Source organism: Aristolochia californica, unplaced genomic scaffold, assembly GCF_029961685.1.
Source record: "Aristolochia californica isolate CCGP_79_NKW_82.1479 unplaced genomic scaffold, dmAriCali1.0.hap1 SCAF_15, whole genome shotgun sequence".
Taxonomy (NCBI): Eukaryota; Viridiplantae; Streptophyta; class Magnoliopsida; order Piperales; family Aristolochiaceae; genus Aristolochia; species Aristolochia californica.
Window position 1 is genome coordinate 24,248,667 of NW_027181826.1, and position 23,408 is coordinate 24,272,074.

At 35.4% G+C, this 23,408-nt stretch overlaps 1 protein-coding gene and 1 long non-coding RNA gene across 3 annotated transcripts; both read right to left on the minus strand.

The window, feature by feature from the left end:
• Nucleotides 1–2,808: 2,808 nt before the first annotated feature.
• Nucleotides 2,809–12,383, minus strand: LOC137951423 (uncharacterized). Of its 2 annotated transcripts, none has more exons than XR_011112128.1 (3): nt 12,324–12,383; nt 11,331–11,561; nt 2,809–3,093 (listed from the first exon to the last, which is right to left on the minus strand). It is a non-coding gene; the product is annotated as an uncharacterized lncRNA (long non-coding RNA). The 2 variants fall into 2 exon arrangements; XR_011112127.1 differs by having other exon boundaries at nt 11,331–11,599; nt 12,324–12,348.
• A 2,127-nt stretch (nt 12,384–14,510) lies between these two features.
• Nucleotides 14,511–22,611, minus strand: LOC137951421 (probable LRR receptor-like serine/threonine-protein kinase At1g56140). Its single transcript, XM_068798070.1, has 24 exons — nt 22,434–22,611; nt 21,314–21,500; nt 21,159–21,230; nt 20,921–20,992; nt 20,705–20,776; nt 20,315–20,386; nt 19,929–20,000; nt 19,757–19,828; nt 19,299–19,370; nt 19,141–19,215; nt 18,980–19,051; nt 18,765–18,836; nt 18,595–18,660; nt 18,357–18,422; nt 18,098–18,142; nt 17,748–17,809; nt 16,898–17,274; nt 16,563–16,758; nt 16,326–16,481; nt 16,115–16,233; nt 15,814–16,024; nt 15,470–15,701; nt 15,137–15,287; nt 14,511–15,050 (listed from the first exon to the last, which is right to left on the minus strand). The coding sequence occupies exons 1-24, from the start codon at nt 22,531–22,533 to the stop codon at nt 14,673–14,675; spliced, it is 3,069 nt and encodes a 1,022-aa protein (XP_068654171.1). The 5' UTR covers nt 22,534–22,611; the 3' UTR covers nt 14,511–14,672.
• Between the last annotated feature and the right edge of the window lie 797 nt (nt 22,612–23,408).

Genomic DNA, 23,408 nt, shown 5'->3' on the forward strand with positions numbered 1-23,408 from the left:
ATATCGGAGAGATATATGAAGCAGAAACCTGGTTTTGGTTTCTTGACTGTACTTTTACTCTGTGATCGGAAGGTTATCTGGGTCTTACCTTCTGAGGGGTCTGTGGTCGGCTGAGCTTGTGATCTTCCAACATGGTAGAGGAGGCAGAAGAATAGGGCGAGCAGAGCGGATTCTGAGAGGAACTTCATTCGTTTCGGTCTTTCAGAAGTTGGGGTGGAGTTTTGCTTGGAATTTGAGGACAGCAGCCAAAGCCATGGGAGCTGATATCATATTTAAAACATTACAGTGAAAAACAATACAAATATGAACAAAATTCTACGAGGAGAAAGCGACGGAGCTGAGATTGATGACTTTTCTTTGGTCGAAATCAATCAAATAGATTTTTAAATTTTAAAAAATTTAAAAAAAAGTGTCAAATTTTCATTATTTCATTTTCCTCTAGTGTTACAAATGATCTCAAACAAATTGACCAAATCTTAATTAGCATTTCAAGTTTTCTTCCAAAGAAAAAGTCTCAACAAAATACTTTTAGACAAATGTTGATGAATGATCCACATCAATATGTGGAATTGTCAACCCATTTTCTAAAGCAAGGAAAGTCCTAGTGCCCTTAAAGTAGTGGGTGGGTTCAATTACTAAGGCAAGATATTCTAGTTTATTAGTGGCATGGTAATGACTAATGAGAGGTCTGTTCAACCCATTTTCCAAAGCAAAGAAAGTCCAAATGCCCTTAAAATAAGTAGTCCCCTTGCTAAAGACAAGATATTTTAAGTTGTTGGTGGTATAGTAACGAGAGTTCAGACCCTCATATGGTGTGTGAACTATGTAAGCATTTAAATCAGTACAGTTTTGACAAAATACACCTTAGGATAATGCCCCAAAATGAAAAATATGATGTAAACAAGAGAATGTATAACTAAAATAAATAAAAATAATTATTTTATTAATAACAGAAGATGGATTTTTTACGTAGTATTAATTAAAAATATATTTTTACAAAATTAAAAAATATTAGTTTAATTAATTATAAAAATAGGATAATTTAACCAAAATAATTTATCAAATGCTTTCTTTAACAATATTTTAATTACCAGACTTAAATTTCTAACTTAATATAGTAATAAAATTCATGAATATAATAAATAAATAAATAAATTATTTTATTAATAACCTAGGATAGATTATTAATAACACATATATATATATATATATATATATATATATATATAATTAAAACTTAAAAAACATGTTTTAAAATGAACCGAGTTACTTGTAATAGTTCACAATTTACAGCATAAAAACAAACGTTTATGCCTTGGAATATAACAACGAGTTTGTGACTTTAATATTATAATCATCAACTTACTAGTTTAATACATATGAACGACAAAATATATGTTCAAAAGCAATAAGATACAACCATCAATGATTATTCCATATGCTGAGTCGCTATGGCATCTCGAAATTGTGCGCCTCTTGTGGATTCTAATGCACACTGCCTCTGAATGTCTGTTGATTGGTTGTCTTCATCCACAAGACCATCGCTATCTTTATCATCATTTATACCTGCTAAATCAAAACTCATCACCTCCTCTACCAAGCTCATCACACGAATCATCATCTTCCGATTCAAACATATCATTGTAATCTTCTCTACATATATAATTATGTAATATGCAATAAGCTATTACAATTTTTATCTGGATTTTATAAGAAAACGGAGGAGCGCGCCTTTCATCATTTGAAATCGAGATTTTAAAGCACCAAAAGTTTGTTCAATAGTATTCATCAAAGATGAATGCCTTCGGTTGAATAACTTTTTATCATTTCTAAGAAGGTTGTCTCCAAATTCTTGTAGATGATAACGGATTCCTCGATATGGAGCCAAAAATCCTAGTAGATTTGCATAACCAGCATTGACTAGATAATATTTACATATAGTAGAAAATATATTCCACCTAAAATAATTAAAGATAATAATAGAGAAAAAGATATTGAATAAAAAAATATTATTTACCTTCAGGTACAAAGAGTCTATCTTCGCGAGTCAATGTGTTCTTGTGTACACAGGAATCAGCTGATGATCCCTCCCATCCAACAATTACATAAGTGAATTGTATGTCAAATGTACATGTTACCATCACATTTTGTGAGAGATAACCCTTTCATTCCAGAACCTTTGTTATTCTTCAAGTGGGATGTTAGCTTTGATATTAGTTCCATCAATAGCCCCAATACAATCCTAATTATACCATTTCAATTAATACAAATTAATTTTGTATATTCATCTAAAATTGTTCATTAGAGGGTAAGTGATGTTACCTTAAAATACGAATAAAATATTGGATTGTTTAAAACCTTCGAGTGAGTGCGTTCTGAAGGCCGTTTGATGTAATCAGATTGAAGTCTAATAATAGAATTCAACACCTTATTAAAATACCTACTTATGGTCCAATTTGATCTATCAAACATCTCTGCTGTGACAGTATACGATTGTTGTTGACCAACAGTTAGGAGAAAATATGCAAGTTGTTTTTCCACTAAGATGGTCTTTGTGGCTAATACAAATCTTCTACTATTAAGTATATCTACCAATTTGTGAAACACAACTTGATTCATCATGTAAACTTTTCGAAATTTAACAGGTGATTTCTTTAATGACTTTTGCAAATAAAGCAGACCACCAATCCCACAAGTACATGGTACACGTCTATTGCAATGGCTGAGATAATATATTCCCATGGTGAAAAAAATACATGTAAATGCTAACATAGTTGCAATTTTTTCTTTGTCTATCGTAATATCCCTAGAAACCTGCAAATACAATCACCATAAGTACAATAACAACTACGAAAATAATTTATGTTTCTTCCTAAAAGTTATAAACACAAACATACCCCTTTCTTCAATAATAACTTATTTTCAATCATACCTCAATACAACCATATCCAATCACACATCCATTTTCATCCATATTCCCACATTCTTACCTTTAATCACACACCTTACCTTGAATCACAACCATACACAACTATATCCACTCAATTGTCCAAGTCCATACTCATCCACAATATTCATCCACACAATAAGAACCTAACAATCATGAAAACCCAAATCTTAATCATAATGACATTCATAATCTATCAATGATAAGTCTTACAATGTCATAATTAAAAAAAACATCATTAAAATACAAAACACTCATCCCAAAGTAGATAGTGTACTTAAAACTCATTACTATATTTCACCATAACAATATTTAAGCCATTGGAGCCGCTCTTCCACTATCAGCTTCGTAAACATGTCCCTCTTAATTTGCGTATCCAAACAATTCAGAAGCGCGAAACTTCAACTATATTAGTAGGTCCGGAATTTCCACGAGGGCTTCAAACCAATTATTTTCGACATTACCATCTTTAGGTTTGACAACATCACTCAATACCGTGGCGATTTTCTTCATTGCATCAAAGAATATGCAAGTGTCATCAGTGGACATTTCGGTTATCTTTCTACGACGAGTTGAAGTTGGCGAGTTACCACTTCGAGACTGATCAGGTGTCAACTCATTCTCGCTAAGGAATGGTGATGGAGTATCCTTACCTAAATCAACATCCTCGAGCATGTCCAAGGGTGAATGTTATAACCCACGTTGGACATCATTGCACATGTCTATGCTAATTTGACTTACTGTCCCCATGGCTATTGAGTTTCCCACTACCAAAACCAATTTGTCGTAAATCGGGCACCCTTCATGTCTATATTTCTCAACATCTTTATGCTCCTACAAGAAAAAAAAAACATCTTTTAGACCTCCTGGAATAGAGTTCTAGTAATGCGAAAAATACAAAATGTTTTGCAGTTCAGCATGATTTACTGACCTTGATGTAATCTTGCTATACAGAATAACATGCAGTAAATATTGGAAAATGGGCCCAAACCCACACGACCAAGGAAAGCCCACATATCCAAGTGCGTTGAAAGACGAGCCCAAACCCATAAGACCACGAAAGACCCACACATCCAAAATATGTGGAAGATGGGCCCAAACCCACATATCAAGGAGAAGGCCCACATGCCCATACAATGATGACATGATGGTAAATAAAGAGTAATCTTATAGATATGGCACTGATATAATTAATTTAAGTTTCAGGGGTTTTATTGTAATAATGTAGTTTGATTAATCTATAAATTGATCTTCAGGGGAAGGGTTAGGATCATCAAGTCCATAACCTCTTCTTCCTCTTGTTTCCTCTCAATGAGTCCTTCTATCTTTTTCTTCGTGACCTAAATCATGGAGTCTTGAAAATCAACAGTAACTCGTTGTGTGGTTGCATCCCAGCCGAACCCACTAGTATTGAGACAACTCATTACTATTTGGTAAATTTTCTTCCATGATCTTGTTCAATTCTTGAGTTGCTCAACAGTTTTTTTATTAACTACGTCTTCATTGAAGTTATTGACATAATCCATATACACCCCATGCTTCCAAACCCCATTGGGCAACTTGTTCCCCATATTGACCTGCTCAACCAAGAGATCGAGCATTTTGCTATCATCCTCAAAGGTCCAAATATCATATGATCGAACAGTTTGCTGTTTTCTTCTAACTATTTATAATCTAAATTTGAGATGGTCCTCATAGAAAAAACTTTATCAGACAACCTTTACCAGTCATAATAACTAGGGACACATGGAAATACAAATAACCACTTAAAAAAAAACATGTGGTGAACATTTATAAGCCATCCGAATCTCCTCACCACCTCGCAAAATCATTTCATATCACTTCAAAATTATTCAACAACATTCTATAACATTTACAAATTAATCAAATTAATTCTATTGCAGATGACTAGAACAATGTAAAAACACACTCACCAAGTCCAAATTCATCGAACACCCCTGGTAGAGCCCAATATGACTTCGCAATCACTACGAACTGTACCTCGTCAGTGATGGGGGTCGAGTTTCATTGGCTAATAGATACCCATGTAAGTGACTTAGCCTAGTTTGAACTGGACTCAACCCACCCATTAGCCCCATAAACCCTAAACCCACCCTCCATTAGCTCCCTAAACCTAACTTTTATTAACCCTAAACCCTAACTCCATTAGCCCCTAAACTCTTAACCCAAACCCTAATTCCAAAACCTAAACCCTAAACTTTTTACACTAAACCCCCTAAAAGCCCCAAACCCTAAACCCTATAACCCCTAAACCCTAACTTCTATTAACCCTACAATGACCGCGCTTTTTTTTTTTAAAAAAAAAACCTCTAAACCCTAAATACCCTTAACCATGCTCAAAATACCCTAAACCCAAAATTTACCCTATAAAGACAAAATTGAACCTTAAATACCATAAATCCTAACCCTATATCCTAAATTTATGCAAAAACTAAACAATAAATACAAATACCGCACACAGAAAATAAGATTAAATCAAACACAATAGTAAATTAATAAAAAAAAATTAGGGTTTAGGGTTACTTTCTAAAATTTGGAAAACCAAAACCCAATGGGGAAATCAAGGGAATTCGAAGTAGAATTGAAGAAATTGACGATGAAATGGGGAAATCGAAGGAAATCGAAATGGGTTGAATCGAAGGAAATCGAAATCGAAATCGAAATGGGTTGAATTGAAGGAAATCAGGAGGATTTTAAGGGGAAAAGAGAAAAGAAAGAGGGAGAAGGGAGAGGGAGGCCGAGAAGGAAAAGAGAGAGGGAGACAAGAGAGGGAGAAGGGAGAGGGAGGCCGAGAGAGACATGGAGAGGAGATGCGAAGATGATGTAGGGAGAAGAGATGAGAAGATGATAAGAAGGAAGAAGAGATACGAAGACGACAAAGGGACTGTGAAGACGAGAGGAAGAAAAGATCGGGAGAAAAAAAATTGAGGGAGGAAGGGTGAGAGAAGAGAGCACGAGAGAGAAAAAAAAGTCGGAGGAGGAAATATGTGTCCCGAACGATGGCTTCAAGTGGGTGATTCACAATTTTGGGCTTAATCCTAATTCCACGATTTTAGCCTGAGACGATTACCTACGTTTTTCAGATTACGCTAGTGCTGGTGCACCACTAACAGCTTCATTGAATGAACTACGTAATACGGGTGAACTTCATTACAACTTCAATGTTGAGCTACTAATATTTCTTCTATGTAGCATGTCCTCTTCTTCAATCACTTATGCTCTCTAGAATGCCACTTAACCTTCAAATTTATTGAATCCACTGCGGCTTTATCTTTAGCCCTATATATTCGCATATTTAACTTCATTATATTACATTATCTATGAAACATGTGGAAACACCGACATGTTTCATAGATTATAATTTAATTTGTATAAATGAAAAATAATGCTTACAACTAATTATTGATATAAGCTCACCACTCTAAGAAAATTACTTTGAGACATCTATTTGTTCTTACAACACCGTTACAATGCCCATGACAAATAACTACAAATTAATTATTTAAGGAAATTCTTCTCTTGGATACCCACCAAATCAATTCTCTTGAAATTTAGGACTATTTGTGCCATTGCACTAATAATAAAAATGACAATAAATCATTTTTCTTCAACCAAGTTTTGCATTGTAAACTTCTTATTGAAAAATAATTTTCTGCCTCATTTTTTCAGTTTATTTTTCTTATTGGTTCCTATTGGAATAATTGGCAACGAATTTTTTATGCTCTAACTTTTTTTGGACAAGATTAATTGGGTAAAATTTTTTTGTTCATCCCCTAAAACTATAACAAATGTCAAAATATTAGTCACATAGAATTGTCTTTGTCTAAGTTTTTCTCATTGATTTTCTATTTGGCACAAACACACCCTTAATGCACTTTAATTTTCTCTAAATCTATAAAACCATATATAGTTTTTTTTTTTTTTTTGCATTGCTCCAAGGTTTTTGAGTTGTTTGGTAGAAAAACATGTCTTTCTAGTTAATCTCTAACATAAAACTAGTCTAATTTATTTACATAGTGATCCAATCCCCAATTTTTTTATATTACTCTTAATTCAATGGTAGGCATGGGCATCACCTAAGGGGCATCCAAATTGGACTGCCAAAAAAGCAAAATGTAATGGTGTTACATAATGTATGTTATGCAGGTTGTAACACTAGATTTAACTTTAGGGTGTAATGGTACATAGCCCTCCAAATATAAGTTGTTTTAGATGTTGCACATTATACTATACATAACACTGATATGTCCACCTTGTGTCAATTATTATTACTACCTAAAATTTTGATATTAGTAACTATGAGTAATAACAACTATAGTAACATAAGAAACAAACTATCCAGTCATGATGAAGTTAAACCACATATGCTAGTATAACCTTGCAAAGAAGGGAATGGGGGCACTATACAACACCATTGGAACTTCAAACTTGACTATCTTTGAAATGATACCCACTTATTTTTGGGAGAATGAGATCCATTCACCTAGATGAGCCATGTGTGTTATTTTAAAGATAAAATTTTTTTTTTCATTTTTAGCATATCTCAATCCCTTTTCTTCTCTCTATATTGTGGTTTTTAACATATATTTTTTCTCTCTCTCCATTAAATTAACACAACCAAAATCTTTTTTGAAAAAAAAATATATCAACTAGAATCGAAGAAACACAACAAAGTAAAGGTATGAAAAAGAAATGGTCCCCTAGTCCCCCACCTTGTGGTATAATTCCTTCTAGTTGTTATTGACATGATGTCATGGTCACAAACCAATCCACATCTGACATCCAACCATCTAAATAAATGTAAAACAGTCCCCACAAAATGTGGTAGCCCCTGTTAAATGCCTCCTAACTTACCTTTTTCAGTATTTAATAGGAAAACATTTTGGATAGTCTCATTTTTTTTTCCAACTCTCCACAATCTTCTAATCCTATTTGAGCTATTTTAGCTTTTTATCTTTTTCTGAAAATTTTTGTCCATCTGTCTTTACTTGTGATTCCCTTATTTGACAATATATAATCACCTAACATTTCCACAAATTATGTGAGGATCCAATAACATGATCGACTCTTGGAAAAATTCCCCTAGAATTAACTTTATAAGTAAAATAACCACTTTGTAGTGAAATAAAGGCTACTCTAACTCTAGGAAGGCCTCTAGTGGATCGGAAGTACCTATCATCCGGTAATCCTGCCTAATTTGCATAGGCAAATCCTTTAATATTGATGTGTTTATGGTTTTTGTATAATAGTCCTTGTGAGGACTCTTTTTTAAATACCTCAGAATTCTTTCCAAGGCCTGCCAATGCAGTATTCGAAGGTGATGCATGAATTGATTAACAATACTTACTGGAAAGGTCGGGTTACAGTGAGATAGATTAGTTTCCCAATGAGCCTTTGAACCTATCTTTACCTCATCTCCTTCTTCCATGTGTATTTGGTATTTAGGTCCATTGTTGAATCAAGAGATTTACATCCCATCATATTTGTTTCCTCCAATAGGTCTAGCACATATTTTATTAGTTTGGAATGTCTTGCTTAGTTCCTTCTTTGTTTTTCTACTCCACTTTTATCACTACTAGTCAAGATAATGTTATCCACATAGAGAACCATAAATATTGTGCCAGAGCTAATGCGTGTGACAAATACAAAGTGGTCAATTTTACACTTGGAATTTTAGCCCAAGAATTACCTTGTCGAACTTGCCAAACTATGCCCAAGGAGATTGTTTTAAACAATAGATGGATTGCTAAAGTTTGCATACTTTCTCTCCCTCAACCACAAAACCAGGTAGTTGGATCATGTAAAATTCTTCTTGGAGGTCACCATTTAGAAAAACATTTTTGTTGTCAAGATGATAAAGTTCCCTTGAAAATTTGCAGTAAGTGACATAAGAGCACTTATTGAGTTTATTCTAGCAATGAGAAAGAAGGTCTCTTCATAGTCAATCCCAAAGGGTTGAGTAAACCCCTTGGCAACTAGTCGAGCTTTAAGACGAGCAACATTGTCATCCACTTTATGCTTCATAGTGAAGACCACTTGCATCCAACGAGTTTTTTTGGATGGGAATATTATGAGAGCTCAAGTGTAATTGGAATGCATGGATGCCATTTCTTCCTCCATGGTGTTTTTCATCCGTCTTTATCTGTTTTACAAACACTAATTGCAAGCTTACATTCAATTAATAACTTATCATGTGAGTCTTGTCAGCTAGGCAAGAACCAAAGAAGTATTTTTTCCATCTAGCTCAAATGTTTCTAGTAGTAGTCTTTTTCTTTAATTTATTCCAATGTTTGGGAATCCCTGAATATAACAAATATCTCTTATTCACAATATTTTGTTATGATTACTCTCATGTCACATGGTTGTTTTTAACAAAGGATCGCTCTGAAGTGTTTAGTATCTTTACCACATTCCATTCCATGGTCAAGACCCAATCCAGAAAAAAGAAAATAAAGGTACTTCAATCTAACAATGCCAAGGAAAACCTTTCTCACTCATTTCGATCATTTTACAAATAGAAAGGTATTACTCACCAAACCTCATGCACGTATACACCTCAACAAAATAGGATAGTTGAACAGCAAAATAGACATCTATTAGAGGTGGCTCGGGCCCTATTATTTTCCATGCATGTTCTACAGTTCTATTGGCCCTACGTAGTTCTTACTGCTTGCTATCTCATCAATAGGATGACATCTACTATCTTGCAAAACGCATCTCCCATCTCCCTATTCCTACCGCACACAAAGCCCTTTCCACTTCTTCTAAGAATCTTTAAGTGTATTTGTTTTGTTCACAAATCTACTACCGGTCAAACTAAACTATATGCTCTAGAATTAAGTGCATCTTACTTGGATATGCCAAAGTTCAAAAGGGATATGTTTGTGACCACCTAGGACTTCATCGAACCTTTATTTCTACAAATGTAACCTTTTTTTAGGATCAACCATTCTACTCTCATCAAAACTCACTTTCTAAAAGTTTTTTAAGTCCATCCAAAGCACCAAGACCTCTTGAGCCACTGGATGGTCAATTTCTTCATTTGAAGCTTGAAGACTCCTCTCCTCCCATGGATCCTCCATCGCCTGGGCCAGCTAACAGTTCTAAGGTAAACAGTTCTACTCCTCTTCCATTTGGTCCTTTCACATTCCTCCCATTGCCCTAAAAAAAGAACCTCATTCAGTGTTCGTATACAACCATCTACTTCTCATCCTATATCCAATTTCCAATCTACTCACAATTTGTTTCAAAGTTGTCAATCCTTCCTTGTAGCTCTTTCTTCTATCACTCTTCCTAAAGATTTTCAAGAAACCCTCCAACATCTAGGATAGAAAACAACCATGGAGGAAGAAATGACAGTTATGAATTCCAATCACACTTTAGATCTCATAACATTACCATCCGAAGAAAAACTGTTGGGTGCAAGTGGGTCATCACTATGAAACATAATGCAGACTGCAGTGTTGCTCGTCTTAAAGCCTAACTAGTTTCCAAGGGATATACTTGATCCAATGGGATCAAATATGAGGAGACCTTCTCTCCTTACGCTAAAATGAACTTGGTACACATTCCTATTTTACTTGCTACAAATTTTCAATGGGACCTTCACCAACTTGACATGAAAAATATTTTTTTTTTAATGGTGATCTCCATGAAGAAGTTTTACATGACCCAACCAAGTTTTATAGTTGATGGGGACAAAATATGCAAACTGCGGAAATCCATCTATGGTTTAAACCAACAGTTACTGCCACAGGGTAATTTGTTGTAAACCAAAAGTTAAGATAGAGACTGGAGCTTTGAAATACATCTATTTGTATATAATGTTTGCCCATGCAGCTGTCAGCTATGATTTACATTGAGTACATCAGTGGTCTTTGATTAAGAAAGAAATAAAACAGGCAGCAAGCAAATTAACTGCATAAAATTGAACTATAAAAAGCCATTCAAAACATATATGACATGTATAGAGAAGCTATTAAAGATAAAAATGGCAAGTTCAAATTTTTCTTCTTCACTCCATTCTCTCCACAACTCCTTCACACTCAACAAGCATAATGTAATATAGGTTGTTTTAAGTATGACCGACTTTTCACTAAAAAGATAAATTTTAATGATATGATAAGATTTTTGGAACCTGTTGAAAGTAAGTGTGTGTGTGTTTATTCAGCACCTTTTCTTTTTTTAGTAAAGGAGTAAAGGGTGAATTTGATTGAGAAAAGGATTCATGTACAAAAATTGCATACCTGCAAGTGAGAGTTCCAGCACATTTGCAAGAGTAGTTTTACTAATGTTCCACTAATAAGAATAATATTGCATCGAAGAAAGAATAACATTTAGAAATTCCATAGAGAAAAGGTACCTGGAGCTCTTCCGTTATGGAGGCTTCAAATTCAGCAATGCTGGTCATAGGAACCACAAAAGAAGGCCCATAGATGGGACCACCTCGGGGGCATGAAACTGGAAGATCTAGTTCATGTTGGTGGTATTCCTCAACCACCATTGTTAAGGCTTGCAAAGTGATTAAGCTTATCTAGGACGTTTAGAAACCAGTTTTCCGTGAAGCAGATCTGAGAGTTCGGAAGTCAAAAAACTGTTGACATTGAGCCTTTATTTAGTTCTCAACATAAACTGAAAATGGATAATGAAAACGAAGAAAAAAATATGTTAGACAAAAAACATAAAAAAAATGCACATTCTCCTGTTTTATTGAACATATGAAGTAAAAAACCCTCGAGAGGGATCAGCAATTTTTCCAATAATATAATATGAGAAACCTTTAAATCTATTAAAAGGATTCATCAGAGAGAAGAAAAAAAAAAAAAGATCGGTAATAATGGATTAAGAATCCTATTTACAAAAAATCAGTTTAACATCTCAACACGGAATGAATCTCACGAGCACTTTTACTTGATGCGTGCCTCGTTTTCCTTCATGAATGACAAGACAGACCATTAAAAGTGAGCTCTTTTCTTCATCGTTCTATATTAAATTATTGACTCCTCACATTAAGTAATATAACAGTCACGAATTTCTTCCCAAGAATGAACAGAGGCAATATTTCAAGCACACGGGAAAAAAAAAAAGGCGAGAAGCACAAAATAAACAGGACAAACCGATTCCTCCTCCTGATCACGATATATATAAATAAGAGAAGAAAGTTAATAAGGACTTTGAGAGAGTAAACTCACCAAAAAAACTCTACAAGAAGAAATAGGGTATCGATGTTATTAATCAACGCGAGAAAATCATCACAGAAACAAAATTCTCTAAGCTCAGAGAGGAACCAGAATAATAGGAATTGGTGAAGCGAAAGGAAAGCCAGTCGAACGAACGTGTACAAGGGAAGGAATACCTGTAAATAGGAATTGGGAAACGGAAAGAGTGTCGGGTCTTCTGGCAGAAGTGAATGCTCGTCCCGCCAGTTTGATGATATAAGGCGCCAGAGGCAGCTCGTCGAAATATCAAAATATAACTAGGTGTAGCAATAATTAATTTAACAATTAAATTTGAATTAAAATATTGAAAAATAATTTTTTTATATATTTATTTATTAAACTGTATTTTTTTGTTGATATTCATTTACTACATTTAAATTTATATCAAAATTATTGATAAAATAAAATTAATAATATTTATTATCTATAAATATAATAAAATAGATAATATTATTGTAAATAGAATAACTTTTTAAGGTAATTTTAGGACCTATGGCAAGACTTCAGACACAGAGACCAATAGGGTGCACCCCAATAAGACACAAAGACGATAATGGAAAAAAAAAAAAGAATTGCATAATATTATGGTGTTGAGCAATTGACTTACAAATATATCCTTATTCCTGCCTAGTTATTACCTTATATTACACTATAATAATAATATATTCATTTATATTAATATATTAATAAACTTAAATCTTTTAAATTAATATAACCATCTTCTCCCAAATCATAATGGTTGATAGCAAATATTCAATTTTAACTAAAGATGCTCTCACTTAGTAGTGGGTAGGGGTGGCATTGAGCCGACCCAAACTTGTCTATGTTCAAGCTAAGTTTGATTTAAATATTTTGAACTCGAGCTCGATCCGCTCGAGGCTAAAATTGTAAATGAACTCAAATCCGATAATTTTCACCAAGTTCGAGCTCTAACCTACACATTTAAAACTTTGCATAAAATACAAGTCAAATAAATTATATATAAAATTATACATATATTTTACATAAAATTGGGCATAATCTTTATTTAAAATTGGACATAACCTCTATATATTAACTTTGCATAAAATTATTCATAAAAACTGCATAATTATGTATAAACTTTATTCAATAATCAAACACAAAATATATTCCTTTGAAAAGCAATGCTAGTTTTGTCCATTTGTACTCAAATAGATCGTTCTGATTCAAAGATTAAAAAAACAAATCATGGAGACAGAGAAAAAGTTTAAGAAAAATGGTTTTGAATAACTTAATTGTATGCCTTTTTTTTGTTTTTTCTTCGGAGTATGGAATCATACAGCAGCAGTTCTAAAATGCTACTAATATGTTTTTTTCTGAAAAACTTGAGTGGAATTAGCATTAAGAGAGTACCTCAAACAATTTGAGTCTTTTCAAGAGTCATGAGGAAGGGACAGTCAGAGTTCAAGAAAGAGTTGTTTTTTTTTTTCACTTATGATCTTGCACGTGTGAAATCCCACAATGTCTTCATGCGCAGGGGGGGAAAAATTATTTCTCCCCTAACTTAGGTCGCTGGTTTTCCACCGAGACGATGTTGAGGGAAGGGGGCGCCGACAAGGATCTATCGTCGAGGTTGACGGCTGCGATGGAGGCGGCGGCAACGACAAGAGCGACGGCGAAGGTAGACGAGGGGAGGAAGAAATCGAACCGAACAACGGCTAAAGCGGCCACAGCTGTTGATGGCGATGGAGGCGGCCACAGTAGCCAACGGGAGGGGCTCGACAGTGACAAGGGGTAGAAGAATCCCCTCCCCCCGCTCTTGCTCCTGGTCCCGGTCCCGATCCCGACTTCCGAGCCCGTTAACGAGCCGGCTCGCGAACTTTCAAACCGTACCATGGTTCGGTCGAGTTCGGCTCGTTAACTCAAACGAGCCTTATTTGGATCTCGAACTCGGTTTGAGAGCCAAAACCGAGCCGAGCTCGGGCCGCTCGCGAACCGGCTCAATTCGATGCCACCCCTAGTAGTGGGTGTATTTATCATTTGATGTCTACCGATCGCAAGTGTAAATCTCAGCACTACAAAATGCTAGAGGCAACAAAGTTGTTCATTTATTGTGAACATTGTAAATTTGGGTCCAAGGTTCATCCTAAAATAATTAGCCAACTTAGGAACCTTTTTTCCAACTAATAAATTCAAAATCTTTGTACTCACTAATCGATATAGGACTATTCCTTAACACTCCCCCTCATGTGTAGGCATTCTCTAATACCATGTAAAGTTGGGTTAAGACTCGTCCACAATACTTAGCAAACTTATGAAGTTTTTTTGTCAACTAGCAAATTCAAGATCTTTGTACTCACTAATTCATGTGAGACTATTTATTAACAAATAGGTCAATAATTTTTCAAATCGATAGAAATATACTGAAATATGTTGAAGCTACTGAACAAAAATATTTACGTTAGTCCAAAAACCCTCATAAGCTCTACCATCACCGGCTCAAGATGGAAACATATAAGAATGCCTTAGTATGTGTTCATAGATTTAGGGGCGAGAGGAGAACTGTCAGTGTGAACCACCATGCTCACAGTTGGTGATATATTGTCTTGGCTCTCTGTAACAGTTCCTGTCGATATTCCGGAAGTGTCACTGCTCATGAAGCTGTTTGTGATTTCACTGAATTGCAAGTCACTCAAGTACCCAGGCTTTGAAGCAACAGCCCCAACTTCAATGTCACCGGACAGCATCCTCACCACTCTTGACATCGGTGGCCTTAATAAAGGTGAAGCTTGGGTGCATAGAAGAGACACTGTGATGATTCTAAGGGCTTCTTCTTTGTTGAACTCGGACAAAGCTGGATCAACTAGTTCCAAGTCACGGTTGCTTTCATGTAAGCACCAGGCCTAAGACAGTCGGAGAAGAAAAAGGCTAAGCTGTAGCAATGGGTATCAAGGATAGAGGAAGAAAGAGAAAGATTAAACCATCTAACCCATTCTAGGAGATACATCTTCTGTTGGTCCAAGCTCGGGTCCACATTTGGCCTTCCACTAAGAATTTCAACAGCAACAACCCCAAAGGCAAAAACATCGATCTTTTCTGTTAGATGCCCTCGCATGGCGTATTCCGGTGCAAGATATCCACTAGAATTCCAGACGACTCAAGAGGTTATAATGTAAGTAGAGAAAATGTAATATCATAATGAGAACAAAAGGAAATGAAAAATTGTGACAAGAACAATTTCTCGTGTATCATCCAGACAAAAGAAAGATAAACTAATGAAAATAAGAACAGAAAAAGAGAAAGAAGACAATAATTCTCTTACAATGTCCCTGCAACCCGAGTACTGATGTGAGTCTTCTTATCATCATACAATTTGGCAAGGCCAAAGTCTGAAATTTTTGCATTGATATCTGCATCAAGAAGGATATTACTGGCCTTTACATCCCTATGCACAATTCGGAGTCTCGACTCCTCATGGAGGTAAGCAAGGCCCCTAGCTGTTCCCATGCATATGCCAAATCGGGTTGGCCAATCAAGCTTTAAGCTACTGCTTCCTGCAATGTATATCAATTCAATGAGAATAGGTTATCTTATTTTACATAACCAATGATTTGAGACCCTACAGGTAGTGTAACATTCACCCAGAGAAGTAGGCAGAAGTTTTACCAAAAAGTGCCTGGTCAAGGCTCTTGTTTTCTAAGTATTCATAAACAAGAAGCCTCTTGTCTCCCTCCATGCAGCACCCATACAACTTAACGAGGTTTCGGTGCTGCACTGCAGATATAGTAGCAATCTCTGTCACAAACTGACTCTTTCCCTGGTGAGAAGTAACTGAGAGTTGCTTTACAGCAACAGCCCTCCCATCTGGAAGTGTACCCTGCATATGAAAAGGAAAAAACAAAACTCATGATTGCTCTTTGTGGTTTATATTTGCATGATTCGAGTAGAATTTATAATAGTATCTTACCTTATAAACTGGTCCAAAGCCACCCTCTCCAAGCTTATTCACAGGATTGAAGTCATTTGTAGCATTCCTCAGTTCAACGTAACTGAATGTGTCAGCTTTGTAATTTAGACCCATAAACTCTGTTGATTCAGATAGGAAGATAAGTCACGTTCATGGTCTCTAGGGCACAATTTTGAGTCAGTAATTATATTATTTAGAAAACAAGTACTACCTTCATCTTCATCAAGTCCTGTCCTGCTTCTTCTCCAAATTATAATTGCAAATACAGCTAAAAAGCTAAGAAACGCAGCACCAACTGCAAGCCCAACTACCAAACCAGTCCTATCCTTTTTTCCAGTTTCTTGATTATCGACAGTTGGCACAAAATCTGGAAATACCTTAAATAATCAATAAGGGTCTTAGGGGATAACTCTGACAAGAAATAATATTTATGCCAAAGGTAGATTACTTGGTTCTACACTGATGGCCGAAACAGATGGACCATAAGTTCCTTGGTCTGGTATGCAACATGTTCCCTTACCAGCCCAAAAGAGATGGATGTCAAGATAGCTATTAGTTACATTCGTCAGGAAAGTCTTTCTGACTGCCCTAAGAGAACCATTTGCCTCTTTCCTTATGTCAAAATCTTTCAATACCAAATTTCCCTGGATAATCAACCAAGAAACTTCTGAATGGATGAATGAATTATTGCAATTAATTAAAGCAGGTCACTGGCACAACTAAATGCATAAAAGCTACATAATATTTTGTCAACAAGTTACATTCCTAATTCATTAAAATCACCTGGACATAAATGTCAAAAATGCGTCTTCCGACACTCTTCCAACTATTGGCATTTTCTATTTTGAACTCTGCAAATTCCAGATTCAAGTTATAATTCCCATTCTCAAGCCCGAGGCCATAGTACCTTAATGACCCTGGTGATATTCTTGCTGTTTGGAACAGCTCTGAGTCCAATGTATTTGTGAATTGGGATAAAGAGGATATGGTATATGATGCATTTTTATTTTCCATAAATCTTCCTGTGTTACTGACAGCCCATTTCTGTGAGCTAGCCACACTGTATGATGCAGGACCCAATCGATCATTATCAGTTTCAAACATTATGTTCCCAGAAGATGTGATACTTAGACCACCACATTTGACTGCAAATGAAGAATCTGAAAACCAATGGAGGATAGCATCAATAAAAATATGGGAAGGAAAATATTAAATGGCATACAACTGGAAGAATTTATAAGTGAAGAGTCAAATATTTCTGTCTCAGCCAGAGAATAGCAACATTAATGCTGGGGGGATGCACTCAATTTCTACAAAATATAGAACTGACTTAATACAAGTTTATTGCTCTTTAAAATATGAGTTTCTTGAGGATTGGCCCATTGTCTATGTGAGATCTTGGGTTCAAATCTCTTGAGTAATTGGGGAGTACTAAGAGTGCATAACTGGCTTTAAAAAAAAAACTGAATTTTTCAATGAAATAGATTATAAAAGACAATCACCTAGCAAGGAAGATTTTCAAGAATAATTTTCTTCTAAGAAATGATCTCTCATTTACAAATATTTGGAGTGGGCAGAAATTGAATAACCTGATTAAGCAGCCATCATATTACTTATAAAGCAGGTGACTTACAGCGTGGTGAAACTCGGTTGCAGGGAAAGCTCCTCTGTAGACAATTTAGTCCTGAAGGCAAACTATAGGTATGCACAAAAAAAATGAATATTAGCACATATGGAGCAAGTTTAAGTGTTGAATCCAAGAGGATTCCAGTATGCATTCATAATATATCCACTTTGATAGTCCACTCGAAGGTTTTCTTGGTGGATATACTAAAGGAAGAATATATTTGCCAGTTGATGACTTCCATTCCCCAAGGTATTGTGAACAACTAAGAGACCAGACATACTCTTCCACAAACTAGAACTAGGCAAGTAAAAAAAGATAGCCACTCATTTTCATATAAACACAAGGCATAACAATACCTGCTATTCCCATTAGCAACAACGAAGTTATTTGCAACCAAGTTCCTGCAAGAAAAATTATAGGATCTCATAATTACTTTCTTCCTATTTTGATGAGATGACAACGGAATACCTTGCATTGGGTATAAAACTTCTTTCATTGATTAACAAATTCTCTAAGTATAAGATGCAGAACTGTTGTCCTGATATTTGATAAAGGATTGTGACAGGAAGTTCCACAGTGTCAAATATAATATAATAGGTTTCTTTTAAAACTTACAGCTCTAAATTATCTTCGCTGACCCAGGATGGGAAGGTTCCTGATAATTCATTGTATGACAAGTCTCTGTATCCAATACATGAAATAAAAAAAGGTCAAGAAAAACATAAAGGCAAAACTGTAGGAATTAGGCATATGTTTGCAAAGTTTATATATAGGCACTTGGATAGTGGTCAAGGGGAAGATTGTTGACTGACTTAGATGGAAGAATAAGATTAAACAGATAATATCAAATTACATAGTCTGGAGTGAAGAGCTTTTTTGTGTGGGGAGGCTACCAGAGAAGCTATTGTTCCCCAGGAATCTGCTCATCAGGAGGACATAGCAAAGATTAACAAAAAATATAACTATAGGCATGACAAATCAAAAGAAAAAGAAAAAGAAAAAGAAAAACTATCATGTGTGTACAAGAAAGCCAGTTGTCTCAGATTGAACAAAGAACTTGGAAGTTCACCAGTTAAGTTGTTGAAACTTAAATCCCTGCAGGAGTGAAAGCAAATATACTCGTAAGGACTGTGCTTTAACAGAATGTTTTGTCATGAAGTTCAGTATGGACATTAAGTGCCCAAAAATAAAATTAAGAATTCATAGCTTTTCTATGAAGTATAACAGAGTCTACATACAAATGCTGTAAAAACTGATACTCCACAATGCCAGATGGAATGCTGCCAGAAATCCTCGCATTTCTCAAAATACTGGAGAAAGTAATTGCTGATTGGTGAAAAGAAAGAAAACTAAATTGTGGATATGCTTCAAGAAAAGGTTTAGTGTGAAATAGGCTTACAGTACTCCTAGAGACTTCATATCCTTGATAAATTCCAGTGATGAACTAGTCCCATTATATATGTCACCTATCCTCCTGTAACATGTTCACAATTAAAATCAAATAAATCAACCTAGGTGAATATTAAAAAAATTCAAAAAATAATGAGACGAACTCACAAATCAGTTAAAGAGGTCAAATTGACAAAGCTTGAAGGTATCGGTCCTTCAAAGTCGTTTCCTTGAAGCCTCCTGCATAAATATTTTACCAGTTTTAGGGTCAGGAAAAAATGCATAGATTAGATTGTCCAGGAGAATAGAGTATTTCACATCCTCAGTCATATAAAGCAAGTTAAGAAATTTCAGGACGAGTTCAGAAATTTTTGAACTTCTACAGGGCTTTTCCATGACTATCAAGCAAAGGGATTTGGCCCATCAGTGATTGCTCAGCTCAAATGAGTCAAAACTAGCCACACAATTGTCAGCAGAGTATGGGCTAACATTTCAAGGTCCTAATTGCTTTCCCCACAGCCAACAAACTGACTGGCCTTTATTAATAGCTGATCAGATAACACAGTTGATATTTCAAAACTGATACTCAGGAAACCAAAAAAATCTTCTATAGGCTTTTAATTTACAAAGTGGTTAGATTGCTCCAATTTCCAATGAAGTCGGGTATGTTTCCGGTGAAATGATTGTCTGAAGCCCACCTGAAACCCAATTAGAAAGTTAATACATTGTTAACACTGACAGAACTCACTATTAAACTATAGTAGTTTGGGATATAATTAACTCAACTTCAACACTTACACTATTTGTAGGCTTTGCAGGTTTGCAAATGTAGAAGGAATCTGGCCAACAGCTCCTGAACTGTCAATGTAACTGTCAAGGCAGATAAAAAGTATGCATTACTTTCTGTGTTTCTATCGTCACTTAATGAACTAAGGAAGCCAAACTTCAAACTCCACTCACATTGATTCAAGTAAAATTGCTTATTAGACTGTATGAGTGGAGATAGCAGTATGGCTTTATGATAAATATCCATAATTATCTCAAATTTAGGTTGCAAGTTGTACAATTTATGCAGCTTTCTGCAAAAAGGCTTCTTGGACAAGTTTTTTGAATTTTTAAGAATATTGCTAGAAACTATAGAGACGTGAGTGTTTACAACAAACAGAATATTAGAGATAACTCACAGTTGCTGGAGGTTTCTTAAATTTCCGAGCTCATCAGGCAAAGGACCAATAAATCTGTTTGAGCTAATACTCCTGACAAAGAAAAACTATAAATAGGCAGTTGAAGATAAATAAATCCATCTCTTAAAAGTTGAAGTCTGAAATGGGAAAAACCCTTTAGCACCAAATACTTGAGCCCAGTTTCAGCCTTGGTCTATGAGCTCCATCCATAGAATAAAAACTATTCATCGATGGGCTCATCAAATTTATATTCCTAAAATCAACTAAATTGAGATAACTAAGGTAAACAACTTTACTGACATGTACGTATACAAAGTAAGAAAAGCAATGCAACTCTTCTATTCTGTGTCTAATAACTGCCATTATGAGCCTAAGGGGAGCGCAACTCACAGCATGATTAAATCCTGTAGGTTCCCAAGCTCCTTTGGTATGGGTCCTGACAAGGCGTTGATACCCAAACTCCTAATAAGAAAATCATTTACGAATTCAGTAACATTAGAATATCTTGCAATACAATGCATATTTATCTAAACACTGTTGGATGCATCAATTTTCCCCTTAAAAGGTTATAGCCTTCGTCAAACTGCAAAATCATCAACAACTTACAAGTACTGCATGCGAGTTAAATTTCCAATACTGGGTGGCAGGGGACCACTCAAGAAATTTTGACCCAAAATCCTGAAAACAACAGAGAGAAATCAATCACCCACTTCAGAAGATACTCCATATTAGCCTTGAATTGCTAGAGAACAATGGGGTTTTCAGTTTCTTGATCTCCCCAACGTTTTCTCTCACTGATCATCATCGAGTTCAAAAACTACTTGAGTACGGAAAACATTCATACAGATTGGTGAGCCGAGTCAAATTTCCAATCTCATTCGGAATAGCCCCTCTTGCGTCCAGCGCATATACCTTACTGAAGAAAGCTCGATAGCGTCAGAAACGACTGAGATAGTAAAATGAGGTGCGGGTGGCAGCAAGGAGAGAGGAAAGACTTACAGCGCTGTTACGCGACAAATGGTTCCGTTGATGAATGAACAATCGCATTTGACAGCTGGGTTGATGTTCTGATCATCAACGGTGGAAGAATCAGTGGCCGTACCGCTGCAAATCTCCCCGCTGGTGTTCCACGTCTCCGAAGCAGCTGAAACTCCCCATTGTTGAAACATGGAGTTGATAATACTCGCTGCGCATGGTAGCATCAAGACCGTTAGTTTTAACTGATCGCTCTCGGCTTCCCGCCTTCCCTGAAGTTCCAACCCGAGCTGACACAGACCAGAAGTCTATTTTTTTCCGGTTCTGTCTCGGTTTCGAAAGTAGTAGGTTGATTTATAGGAAAGACTCGGGGTTTTTAAGCTTTGTCAACCAGTGACACTTGTGAGCATGCTCGTTAGTTGGAAATATTTATGTCACTAATCAATTCAAACATCACGAGCATGAATATATCAGTTTAGACGTAATTTTCTCACTTAAATACGTAGAAAATTGTGGAAAATTATTCTACAGATGCTTCAAAAGTGATTTTAGGCAAAAAAATATTTTTTTTTCTAATGCGTGTTTGTTCTTGTCAAGGAAAGAAGCAGCCCATTTTTTACCTGCAACTTGCATGCATAATCAAACTTTTAACTTGAGATTGGTGAGCACAGATAAGAACTAGAGCCAGTTATCTGTATTTCCACTACTTCTGAAATCACCATTTGTTCTTTCTAAATTGGCTGTTTAATGGCTGAAAGTCACCTATCGACAGTTCACTGTGCAGCAGTAAATGAAAATGAAACACGTAAAGTTTCTTCTCTTCTGAACTGGGTAGGCTGAATTAAATGTTTTCTTCTTCGAGGGAAGGAAGAAGATCCATTTCAGAATCGTCTCTCTGCAGTCTGCATTTCTGTCTAATCGATAACAGATGATTGACGAAGAACCCAGAAAAGTAACAGCAATTTGCAAGAGAAATGAGAAGATCTGACTGACCCATCACGAATTATTTTAAAAAACCATCTGGGTTTCTTCTTTGCTTACAGAAGTGGAGAAGATACATAGGAGAGATATATGAAGTAGTAACCTGGTTTTGGTTTCTTGACTGAACTGTGACTCTGTGATCGGAAAGTTATCTGGTTCTTACCTTCTGAGGCGTCTGTGGTCGGCTGAGCTTGTGATCTTCCAACATGGTAGAGGAGGCAGAAGAATAGGGCGAGCAGAGCAGATTTTGAGAGGAACTTCATTCGTTTCGATCTTTCAGAAGTTGGGGTGGAGTTTGCTTGGAATTTGAGGATCTGTTGGGTGGAGACAGCACGACTTGTTTTTGGAGCTTTGGCTGCCAAAGTCATGGAGGCTGCTATCATATTTAAATCATTCCAGTAGAAAACAATACACATATGAACAAAATTTGTATGCGGAGAAAGCGATGGAGTAGAGATTTGATGGCTTTTCTTTGGTCAAAATTAGGACGAGACTAAGGATTAAGGAGAGTTAGTTATTTATTTATTTTTGTATAAAGAATAAAATTCAAAGTTCATTTTATTTTCCATAATTTTTTTTTTGTATTTATTGTAAAAAATTAATTAAAAAATATATTTGGATTTAGTAACAATATTTATAAAATTTGAGTGACGTAGAAATGAAAGAGATCTTGGTGAGAGACGTTTTTACTTCATATACGTAATGAGAGAAATTTGATACATTTCCTATGAATAAACTATGGCAAATATCTTTTTTTTCTTATCTTTCTCTAACTTTTTTCCTCAAATTAAATCAATTTAAAAATGGAAAATACAAAATCACGGCTGAAAAATATAAATAATATATTTTTAATTGAACTAAATTTTTTGAGTATTTATCGATTAAGGGAATGGAAACATTTCACTACGATTCCTCTTGTCCAAAAAAAATATTTAAAGAGATAAAAAATGATTTTTTTATTGTTTCAATAATTAAGGATAAAACAATAAGTCGAGAAGATATACAAGACATAGGAAATCAATCAAATAGAATTTTTAAATTTCAAAAATTTTCAATGAAAAATGGGTCAAAGAAAATACGACTTTTCCATCATTTCATTTTCTTCTAGCCGTACAAATGATTTCAAACAAATTGACCA